General features: G+C 41.9%; 1 protein-coding gene across 2 annotated transcripts in view; it reads right to left on the bottom strand.

Annotated features, from left to right (window-relative positions):
* slc35f3b (solute carrier family 35 member F3b) overlaps nt 1-12,457 on the bottom strand; it is a 51,363-nt gene that overhangs the window by 9,827 nt on the left and 29,079 nt on the right. For both annotated transcript variants that reach the window (XM_026190033.2, XM_026190034.2), the window contains one exon: nt 3,602-3,941. In XM_026190033.2, coding sequence (XP_026045818.1) covers nt 3,602-3,941 — 340 coding nt within the window. The remainder of the gene's footprint in view (nt 1-3,601; nt 3,942-12,457) is intronic.

The raw sequence follows: 12,457 nt of genomic DNA, 5'->3' as shown, positions 1-12,457 counted from the left end.
GCCACAGGACTTGGAAACCTTGTGGTTGTTGAGTCGACCATGAACTCCTCTGTATACCAAAGTATACGGTCAAATGTGAGACCATCTGTCTGATAAATAATATTTGTCCCAAACTGGGTCATGCACTTGGACATTGATCCCAAGCACAACAGCAAACAGCAGAAAAAGAAAAGAATCAAGGTGCTGCAATGATCCAGTCAAAGTCCAGACCTCATTGAAATGCTGTGTTGGGGCCTAAACAGAGCTGAGTATAAATGCCCACAAACCTCAATGAACTGAAGCAACAGTGGGCCAAGAGTCCTCCACAACAAGGTAAGAGACTGATAAAGTCACACAGAAAATGTTTACTTCAAATTATTGCTGCTAAAAGCGATACCATGATTGTGTGAGGAATTCTAACCAGTCAAGTTTTAACAGAAAATACTGAGAAAAAAAACACAAAATCTGGAGACGTATGATTAACAGTCAGTCTGGCAGTCTGCTATGTTGAAGAAATGATTAATCTTTAAGTGCTTCTGCATCAGGCTTAGTCATCCACTATTCATGTTTTTCAGGCGCTGTAACTACGCACAAGAAGCTAAATGAAAATACCCTTGAATAAAAGCTGACGGTCCAAAAGCTATTGGCATGAGTCAGTAATGCAACAGAGGAACCAAACCATGACATTATGTATCAGTATCAGAATACTGCATAGTGGTCCTGCTCTGTCGTGTTACTACATTGTCTGCTGAGTAAGACCTTGCGTTGCTCTGCTGTGAGAATTTTCTGTTTCACCCTCAACTTGAGTGACTCCGCCCACACCGGACTGCTATTGTTACCATTACTACAGAGTTGTAGCGTTTACCCTGAGCGCATCTGGCTCAGTGAAAAGTGATGAAGCAGCAATAAGTGAGGAGTGGCAGGTAGCATATTTGCCAGGGTGTCCTGCTGGATACTGTAGAGCAGCGCTGCTATGAATCAGCTCCAGAGAGCTGAGTCTGCACTAAGAACACACTGCTCAAACCTCCTCTGTGGACACGACACTAATTCTGCGACAACCAATTTATCGGCGTTTCATTACAGACACTGGTTACACCACCTTAAAGCCAAACCGGTGACTGTTTTTCACGCATTATTCCTGCACTTGTGTACTTGTGCACTGTAATCCGCAGTGATTTTTAAGATACGTCAAACCTCTGCAAAGCTGCCAAATAAAGTGTTGCAGCAGCAGATATTAATACACCTAGAGGCGCGTGGATTAAACAGTTAAGCGCTGCACTTCCAGAATCATTTAGTATCACTTTCTAGCGCCTGCACAGAACTTTTATTTGGTTTCTTTAGAATTTGGCACAAACTGAGTTAATCGTTTGGGCGACTTTTGTTGTGATTTGGCGCTATATAAATAAAATTGAATTGAATTGAATTAATCCATCCTTCTTTTTATACTTACATCTAAACTGACTTAACATTACCCAAGAGCAGCCAGAGGGTCTCAAACTACAAGCTTGAATTTAAAAGATGAACGTGCAAAATGACACTTTGTGAGTTAAGAGATAAATCCTTCCACTGCTGATACGATCTGCCCGTAAATATCAAGTCTATACAACAACAGGGCTGATGAGTGCACTAAAATCCTCTCCTCACAGATATACTGCTAAAGTTAAGTCCTTGTCTCTCGTTCGGCTGCCTGCTGTCACGAAGCTATCCTTTGGTTTCTATTTCTCTGCACTGTCAGGTTCACAGAAGACGGTATTGTAATTTGTAGTCAGTTCACATGAGCTCCAACTGAGGAGTGGGAGACCCACATCCTCATGTAGGCCTTTAGAAAAAAAGGAAGGATTACATCACAGAGGAGCATCTGAAATACAGAGCCAATCCCCCGAGCTCACCAGCACACCACAGCTTCTAAACTACCGCTCTCTTTTGTCTCTTTGCACTAACGTAGCATTGCAGGTAGCAGAGATAAGACTTTTGTCTAAAGACCATGATTAATGGACTGCTTCAACTGTGAAAGCCACTGTAACACAATTAGGATTACAGTCTCGTCAGCAGGGTATGTGAGACGGCACGGCCTGCTCTTCCAAACAGGTAAATATGTGGCGGCGTTTTGCAAATAAAATCTGAAGAGAGGATGACTGTGTTTACCTGACAAGCAAAAACAGAATTAGCTTATTCAGCGAGATTGAAAATGGACCTAAATGATAAACTGTAAGCAGCTGGTGAATCAGGCTGAACATGTGGCGTTTGTTCCATGAAATACAAAGAGGACAGAAACTGTCACACAGTGTTTGAAAAAAATCAATTAGTACATCTCTATCATCTCACTAGTACACTGCCAGATGTTACGTGGTGGTTAATTTCGTTGGGGAATCAAACTGACCTTTTGAATGGATATTTTGGTAAATCCCGATTAGTTGTATACTTGTTGTAACTAGAAAAACTGGATAGAAAATAAAAAGGGAGAATAAAACTCATATGGGATTTTTAATACAGATACTGAGACCACAATTGGGCAATCTAAACATCAGATATTCCTTCATATCGGAGGATACTTTTTGATGCTAGGCACAAATTTCACTGACATTTAAATTTCGAAGCCCAACTTTGCTCGGATCAGCTGGTTTCTGTTTCCAAACATTTGGCTGTGTAGCCAACACTGAAGTTGTGGGTTGCATACAGGTAGAAGAATTATACAATGTCATCACTCATAACGTGGTTAAAGTGTGTTTCTCCCATCTAGTCTTCAGCTTTTAACTTATGGGCCATTACAAATGCTGATACAGATAGATTAATTGTTTGTTAATGATCTGATGACCCCTCAGGTCTGACTTGAGATATTATTTTTAAAGGTTGTAGGTTTTATCTATATAGACAGGAAACTTTACTTTGATTTGATTTTTAATGACTGTGCTGTAATCTGGTCTGCTGTTGCTGTTGCAAAAATTGATTTATGTTCTGTCTTATAAAACTGTAACTGCTGAAGTCTTTGACCTTAGAAAAGAAACAATGCCCTTTGACTGAAGTCAGAATTTGTGTGAGAGCCTGTACTGCACTTTACAGTCACTTAAGGTTTTTTTTTTTATATCGTCTGTTTCCTCCGCTGTCACTGTGCGTGTCGGTGGGTAGGGGCACAGACCCGTACAGACTTTATTCACAGTCCATGTGCACCAGGAAAGGCGAGACAGAAAAAAGAGAAACAGTGACTAGAATTGATAACAACCTACTGCTATCGCCTACTTTAAGTGCATCAAAAGCTGTCAAACAAGTGTTAATTCATCTAAAATCCACCATCTGTAAGACTGGTCACAGGACAACTAGTCTTGGCTAAAGCTATAACAGAGTTACAGCACCCAGGCTGGTGTCGCTGCCATGTACCAGCCCATAAATTAAACAAAAAGGGGATGCTGAATATGGAGGTGCCATGAAAGAAGATCATGGAGAAGATTCATGGATGTAAAGAAGGAGGATATGTGGAAAATTCTGAGATTAAAGGATGATCACAACATGTCAGAGCACAAAAGCCGATTTATATATATATAAAAAGAATGATCATAATGTGACAGCAGCTTTAGTGCTTGGACCTCTAATGGAGCTTGCTCTAAAGGAGAGAGTGTCTTCTAACCTTAACCTCTGCCTGGCTGTCTGCCTCTCCGGACTCTTGCACAGGTGGCCGATGTAGTAGAGGGGGAAGAAGAGGCAGTTCCACGTGGTGGCGAACCAGGTGAGGGTGAAGGGAGCATCAAACTGCTTAAAGGTCAGCTTGGCCAGCTGGGTGGAGCCTGCCCAGGAGGAACACACGCACATCACCATGGCAACTCCCCATAGAGCCTTCCGCACTTGTACAGCTGTCACTCGGATGCAGCAGTGAAGCCGCCGTCTGCTGGAGCCGGACTCTGCTCCTGCAGCACCGGCCGACTGAGCGTCTGTGGTGCCCACCACATTCTCTCTGGAGCGATCTTCCCCTAAAGACGGACACATACATGACAGACTGATGTCCAAACACACCGATACTGCAGACCTGTACGCTCATTCATTATTTGACACATTTTAACATATTTGTCCTTGCTTATTGCTGAATTTTTCTCAACTTCCTCTTCCTCTGCATGTGCTTTAGGCGCCTGGTGGGCAGGAAATCATCAATGCCAAATAGAAACATCTGGGCCTGGTGTTTCCAGACTATGAAACTGTTGCTGGCATGCCACTTGATTCTTTCTCTCCTGCCTGGCGTCTGAGTTTCTGCATGTACTTACTTTCTTTTCAGTTCTTTCATGCTGTTTTCCAGCACCTTGTAGCACTTTCACACTATTTCCACTCCCATGCACGTCCTGCTTCACTGATGCCTACTTTTACACCTGATTTGATCAAATTATTTTGATAAAATGTCACATAAAGTGCTTTTTGTCACAGCCTTCAGAGGTTGCCAGGTTGTGGCATTTTTTTCTCCCTAAGCATCATGTGGATACAGTATATTATCTTTTGCAGCAAAACTGACTCCAGATCATACCAGTCTTGTCATCATTTTCCAGATAAAAATAGCTGCTTTCAAACTTAAACTGAACTTGAAGGTAATCAATCCGAGTTAGAAATGTGGCGATCAAGTGTGACAGGCGGCAGTGAAACAGAGGGCATATGAGGGCAGACGTGATATCCAATCCAAGATGACCTCTTCTCCACCGCATGAGCTGCAGCGGCATGTGTGTTTGCCCTAGCGTGCAAAGACACACACCGCAACACTTAACTTTTCTATTTCTCTTGTCAAAACCTGATAGCCTCCATACTTCTTCACTAATGTGAGAACTGAAGCGAAGTGTTGGCGTACAGTTTTCGGCCCCACTCTCACCCACTCTGTGCTTCAGAACCAATTTGCTTACCAAGATCATTTTGTTCTCTCAAATCACTGAACTTACCAACTTTGTGTCCTCTACAAAGTTCAGACACTGCTGCATGATCATGGAAATGACACACAGTGTTTTACAAAAATATGACAGTTAAATGCAACATTTATGGCAGCTCTTAACCCGTTAAAGCTAAAACAATTAAATAATTGCCATAAAATTCAAATTTGTTGAAGATGGGAGGAGTTATTGAACCTTTAAAAAAATAAAATAAAAATGTATTAATATTAATTTACATATATGAGTTTTAATTGTATCATATTTGCTACTTTTGACTTTTTTTTTTTAATTTATTGCTTAAAAACAGAACAAAAACTCATGTATCAAATATGACACGCTGGGCATTAAGGGGGTTAATTTAGACAGATAAGCTTTCACTCGATTTGTACTGATAATTAATGTCTTTCTAAAACTAACAATAATAAGAGCACTCAGATAGCACAATTCCCCCCGATGATATTTTTAGTCATGCTGACATCAGCCTGTTATGGCGTGATTGTGACATTATATGGCGTCAAACTGAAAAACTAAAAAGTGTATCGTACAGCCCTCTCCATGCCCTTTCATATGACATATTACTCGATATGATTTCTTGAATTTTTTTAAAGGTCTACTTTGACCTTGAAAGTCAAAAACCACAGTCAAAGTCAAACGCTTAGCCAACTTATGTACTGACGTCCCCCGAGACCTATAATATCGTTGTGATGTTCAAAGTCAATCAGTAAAAAATTGTGTGTAACATAAAGTTTTTACAGATTTTCACAAATCATTTTAGGCTGTCTTTTTGACCACGTAGCTAAACCCGCACCACCTAGAGCAAAACTACATGACCGCAACTCTGCAATCCGTTTAGTGAGAGTGCAACACAATAAACAGCACAACCTCATATCAGCTCTACTTCATAACAGCTGCATAATAGGCATCATGCATCTTCGGTCGCTTCCTACCTTCCAAAATGTTGAAAATGAGCGATCTCCCTAATGGTGTTTCCAGTGGTAATGATGTGCTGCGGGGAGCCTTTTGCCAATTCATCACTGCACTGTATGCTGTTGACTGGAATACTGAATGCACTTCAAAGGGCCTCGGTGAGGGAAGAATAAATTTAACTTGATTTGATTACGCTGTGGAAATGATTGTCTGACGGCATCAACAGGACACTCAGCTCTCAAAATATTGTCGCTGTGCCGTATCAGTTGTTGCTATATACGCGGCACTGTCTGCAGTTCTGTGAATGTGATCTGTGTAATAATAAAAGAATAAAAAAAAACCCAAAACAAATAAAACCACCTTGTCTAATATAACCTGCATATTTTACAAAAGAGCTGTGTAAGGGGTCATCCATCACACCCAATGAGGCAATTCACTGCTACTGGAAGAGCTGACTCTGACCTTTCCAGGTGGTCTCATCATACCGTAGATTAACTCCCCTGATGACTCTTATGCTAATGCCCCGGCTTCGCCGGGCTACCTATACTGGCTGCACGAGAGATTCACGTTCTGTTTATCTATCGCAAACGTCAAAAAGAGATGGAGTTAAGATGCGGCGCTGTTAGAGGAACCTGAACAATGTTCCCTGCTGCTGCGAAAGCAACTGACGGATCTGACAGCACGGAGGCACAAAAAAAACTAAAGATGATTCGAGATCTTTGTCATTGTCACCGCAATGAAGTGATGAATCAGCAGTGGCCAAAAAAAGAAACAGGCACACATGGATGTTTATCAAAGTCTTGTGCACAGGGGTGAGAATTAAGTTTCTCTATTCTGAGCTCTGAGGCCTCTTTGTCTTTTTCTGAAGGTCATCTCTTTATTGGTGCTGCCCATTTTGTGTCCTTCCTGGGCCTCCATCCCGCATCCTGTGGCTCTGACCACATCTCTGGACCACAGTTTAATCTCCCAAATGTGATAATGGACCAAGCCAATCAGCCCCCAGGCAGACTCTGGGGCCTAGCTAAGCATTATCAGCTCTGGCACACTTAGTGAAGTGACAACATTAGTGATATTATACAGCCTGTACTCCAGGCTGTGGCAGTTACCACAATACTTAAATACAATAGTCTGTCTCTTATTAAATAAAAATGTGTCATGCAATAAAATACTAATTAAAGCCCCTGTAATTAAATGCAGAGCTGCAAGTATATCTTCCCAGACTAATGACTTAAAACGGAGCGCACTTCTTTTACACTTAGACTGATGGTGACTAATGATGCTCTATGAACCCTGAATGCCAGTAACGAACATATCGAGTGAACTCATCAGTGTGCTGGATCTGAGTCGATGGAGTGGCCCGGCAAAATCGAAGGGCCTCTCCACTAATGACATTTGAAGCTATTATGACCATAGATGAAATACTCAGACCGAGTCTTCTTAAAGTGTTAAATGATTCACCTTTTTAATTCATAATCTAATGTCAACCGTCAAGGTGAGTCTGTCACACTTAGCTGTCTGGAGCACAGGAACAGTGCATTTCTGACATTTTAATAATTAATCTCAGCCTTTGCGTGCACTGGATCGCAAATTAGTTTTAGTTTTAGATTACTGTGATAGAAAAGTTAAACCCTGGATGAAAATGTCTACATTTATTCAACCCATTCTATGTCCAAATATACTTCATTGGATGCTAACGGACATCTGCAAAATTGCAGGAGACAAGAAGAAAGTGTTTCTAGGGGCAGCTTGTGATCTGCTCTGACAGCTGTGTATGGCTTCTTCTTGTTGCTTCCTCAGATACAGTCATCCCTACTGCTCGGTAGAATGAAAGCACGCTAGAATCATAGGATTTAATAAGCACAGGTAAACTAGTAGCCTATTAGCATCTATCTATTTATCTACAAGTGTATATTTGTTAAAATATGGCACAGTAAATCAATCTTTGTGCTGCAAGCTCATATATCTGCCTGAAGTACTTTAGTCCACTAAGCACCTCGTATGCCGGATACTGAACATACATCCCACTCCCAGTAGAGGCAAAGGACTCCAGTGGATGTTGAGATTAATCTTGTCACTATCGAGCCAGTTTTCCAGCTCCTCTCCCTCATAAGTCTGTGTTTCCCTGCTTCCCAGCCAGCCTTCCCACTTCTGCTATCCTCCCTCCCTCTGCAGTCTCTGCAGTGCAGATCTCTCCTGCTGATAGCTGCAAATCCCAAACGTGCCAGCAGAGCCCTGCCTGACTGCTCGCTCTCACACTTCAAAGAACCCGGCCGTGACAGGCTGAGAAAGTCTCGATACGTCCCTGTCTTTGCTCCCTGAACGGGCCACCGCCCAAGCCTGGTTTGCCAGGGCGGCAGGGTGCAACAGTAGGGAGTGTTTACCCGGGACCTCAACAAGGGGAGACGTAGTGGTAGGAGAGTTTTGTCTGTTTGGCAACACCTCCGTGGGAGCAAGAGTGCTCTGCCTCAGCGATTCAAGAGGGTAAACAGATCAATCATACACACACACACACTTCAGAGAAACTCTTCTCCTTTTATTTACTGTCTTTGGTTTTGCTTGGTGATGAATACAAATTAAGTAGTTCAACTTACTCAAGCCAACATTACAGCATGAAGTCTTTGTGTAAAAACCTTAAGGAGTCAGATCGTCTTAATTTTGACACTTTTACTTTTTAGTGTCATTGTACAAGGCTGAGGGAAGAAAATCTCTCATTTTTAAATAAAGTTACCCGCATAGTAAGGTATGACTGAGGTGTCTTTAAGTAAGTTGAACTGAACCTTTCACATTTTTTGTGTAATGCTCTGAAAAATAATAATAAAAAACAAGCAAACAATTTCAAAATCACAGTTCTTCTTCTTTAAACTGGTTTATGGCTGTCACACAGCATCAATCACTCAATAAATACCTCAATAAAAATAAATCCTTCAGATCCATGTTGACTTATTTGGTTTGTCAGGTCTGACAGAAGTCTGAGGCAGAGTGTTTTAGAAATACTGTTTTCTTTTTGCTTGGGAAAAAAAGGCGATTTATATATATATACATATATTTAAAAAAAACAAAAAAACCATTAACTGTACTTTTATAAAAAAGGATGGTAATTTAATCGCAGAGACAGCTAGAAAGACAAGCAGCACACAGACAGCAGTTACTGTCTTTGTGGCCTCAGAGTCTGACAGACAGTGTGAGTCTGTGATACTTGACTGTGACAACTTGGTCAGGCCAAGCTGTCAGTCAGCGTCCTTTCAACACACCAGAGCAGGCTCATCTGACAAGCCTGTCCCACTCAATAACACAAAAGAGAGACAGGCGGAAAACACACCCTGCTGCGTCAACCAGCTGATAGGTAGGACCACATGGGCTGAGGGGACTAAAGGCCCAGAAGGGCAGACAAGGGTGGGTCAGCTGTTACTGATCCTGCTCTCCTTCGTTCTCGGTTTCTCCTTCAACCTCAAAGGACAGCGCGGCGACTTCCTCACCGAGGAACAAACTTGTTGTTTGTGTCTGCCTTGACCTGCCCAGCTGGTTCAACAGATGCTCATGATACAGGTCAATGCTGCAGCCCCCTTCATGCCTTATTGGTTACACTGCGTGCATGCAAGCAGAGAGTGATTGTGCAGGTCTGCGCACTGTGTTTTGCAGCAGAGTAATAGCAATCATATTTGGCATCGGGTACGCTAAAGGATAACCCTGTTCTGAAGCAGCCCTCCCTCGCTTGCAGTGCCTTATACCAGTGAATGCACTGTGATGTACCCGCAGTTTAACAGACTGGCAAGAGTCCCAGCACTTTCTGCGACAAATCAATATTTAAGAGATTGGCCACAGCATTCCTGTTAAGGTAATGGAAAGGCAACCACGGCAGGTGTATGCTGAGTGTCTGCCCAAACTGTGGTTTTACTCCCTTTATTGCACCCCAAGGCCACTGATGACACAGGGACTCTATCAAATTTCACAAACCTGAGTCACGACTGCACCTTTTTTTTTAAACACATCTTAACCCTTTTATTGTGTCACTGCTGTGAGACACTCGCAGTTTGGCAATTGAGTTTTTAATGGCATCAAAAAGTATGTTCAACAAACTAACTGCTTACTCACTTTCACAGATGAAACGCACGTTTGCACACTCGAGTATTCACATTTCTGTCTAAATGGCTCAAATAAATATAATTTTTTACATTTTTGTTGTTAAATTATTTGTCATAAACAGCGTGTTAACCCAACCACAGCTGTAGCGTCTAGTCTGCTGGGTGCATTGTGTATTTGGAGAAGACAGGCAGTCTTCCTTCTCACCGAAAAGCTTTTGGATCAGCTCACTCGATTTAGGATTACCGCTGAGGAGCTTCGTCTTTACACATATTTATAGCGGGCTTTGCTTAAACGCACTGCTTTTACTATATAAATTACAAATATAACATACAGAAAAGAAGTCGTGCAACAAACCTCCAATAACGTTCGGCTTCACTCACAGCCCTCTCTGCACACACGCATGCTGTACTTGATAAACCTAAGCAAAAGCTCGGCCTCTTAATAAAACAAAAGCCCTGTCACTGTGTATTCAATGCACACTTATCAAGGCCCAAAGACCCGTTTCACTGGCTTTTAAAATACATTTAGCACGAAGATCAAGATTTACTTTTGCTCCTCTGACAACCAACAATTTCAACTCCAATTACGCTCAAAGAATGAATGTGAAGAATTTAATAAGGCTGAGGAAGAAACTCTAAGACGAATCCCACTAATACTCCCAGTAAGCTTTTTACTGATGTATCTAATACATGCACAATATGTACATGCAATATGTTGACCTCTGTCTGGCACATGTAGCCTGATCTCCATACTGAGGGTGCTGCTGCACATTTACATACAAATAAGACACATGCAAATGAGTACAAGATTCAAGATTCTGTCCTTGAAGCAAACATGCGGTGTTCGCTTTCTGTAAAGCAATGATTGCAATTCAGATTTTTATGTTCTCTGTCTTGAATCGTCCAAATCATTTATGTTTTAAAGTTGGCCCGTATGAATATACTTGGATCAGATAGATGCACAGGCGCAAAAAAGCAGAGCAGGAAGGTCAAAATAAGAACTCCTAACATTGCCCAGCACTCAAGCGTCCAACTGCTTTAATCAAGTTAATCTAAAGGGTCTACTTCTCTATACAAAGGCTTTTAATTTGCTATCGTCTGAGTGGCACACATACAGAAACTCATGGTCAAAGTGCATGAAGCCTTTTGGGAAAGATTTAGTGTGCCCATAACGGCAGCTGGTGACCAGCTTCCCGGGGGGGCGTATGTGTGCTGAATCACTCTGAAAACGTGCCTGCACAGTTTCAGAGGATATAATTAAATTGCTGAGATTAAAGGGACGTTTATGAACTTCTTACCCCTGCTTATGAAGATAAAGGGACCGACATTCCCTAAAGACGCCATGGATAGAAATACGTTTAAAAGAGAAATCAATAATAATTATTGTCTATGAGAAGAAAACACAGAGGAAGCGGTAAATACTCCAAAGGAATGAATTAAAGCTGTAAGAGACAACATTGAACTGTATAACCAGAACCATGAGTCAACCAACAAAGAGGAGATCATAGGATGACTATGGAAATGCTTTGTGATGAAGAACAGATTGGTTACTATCCAGTAAATGTATCAATTCAAGCAATAAATGTAAGAAAAAATAGAATTTCATGTTCAAATCAGATACTGTACTTGTTGCTTCACGCTGTGTGGAAGTGTGCCTGTTCACTGGACACAAAAAAGAAGAGAAAAGACAGACCACTGACAATTCAAGACTGGGGGATAAAAAGTCTTTGACAGTTTGCTGCAGGTTGTTAGTGAGGAGAACAGAGTTTTCAGTGCTGGTGTTACATAAGCATGAGAGACTCTGAAAAGCTGCATGTTGATATGCTGTGGCCCCCTGTGATCCCCCCACTCCTCCACCACCACCACTCCTTCAAAGCAGCTGCTAAAAACGAGCAGCCGAGCGCTCACATCACAAACTTTACTGCTTTGACTCCCCTCAAAAATTTACAATACCGTTTCATCCCCAACACAAGACGCCTATATGCACGTTTTCTCTCCCCGCTGCCTCGTGTCACAGCAGAGTTTTTGTCAAGCCTGTATACACAAGCTTGTCAAATAACACCCCGCCATCCCAGCTATTCTGAAAATAAAACCCGTCGACCCTGAAATTTACACTAATGAGCTTAAAATCTTTGGTAATCCAGCAGCACGGATTATTCTGAAGTTACCCGGGGCGCCTTGTCTGAGTGTATGCAATGCAAACTAAACACCTCGGGCGTCGATTTCATCCATGTCCATTTAAAAACCTGCATAAAAATTGGCCACTCACCTTCCATCTGCTGGTTGAGTGATCGATTATGAATAATGAAGCATTTTCAGATGGTTTCACATTAATGCTCCAGACGATAGCAAACTCCCAAACAACAGGAGCAGAGACAGAGTTAAGTCTGAGTCAGCAACAACTCGAGCCCTGCATGACGGAAGCAGAGAGGTAAACAGTTTAACAAGTATTTATGTGACTGTTCTCTTAAATTTCTGTGTTTTATGTAACCTAATAGCTTTTTTTAGTGGCTTCACTGATGATCAGTCACCTTGAGCTTCAATACTGCACTGCACAAAAGTACAGCCTCCACC

This window comes from Astatotilapia calliptera, chromosome 13, assembly GCF_964374335.1.
Source record: "Astatotilapia calliptera chromosome 13, fAstCal68.1, whole genome shotgun sequence".
Classification (NCBI taxonomy): domain Eukaryota; kingdom Metazoa; phylum Chordata; class Actinopteri; order Cichliformes; family Cichlidae; genus Astatotilapia; species Astatotilapia calliptera.
This window is presented reverse-complemented; position numbering and strand designations above follow the sequence as displayed.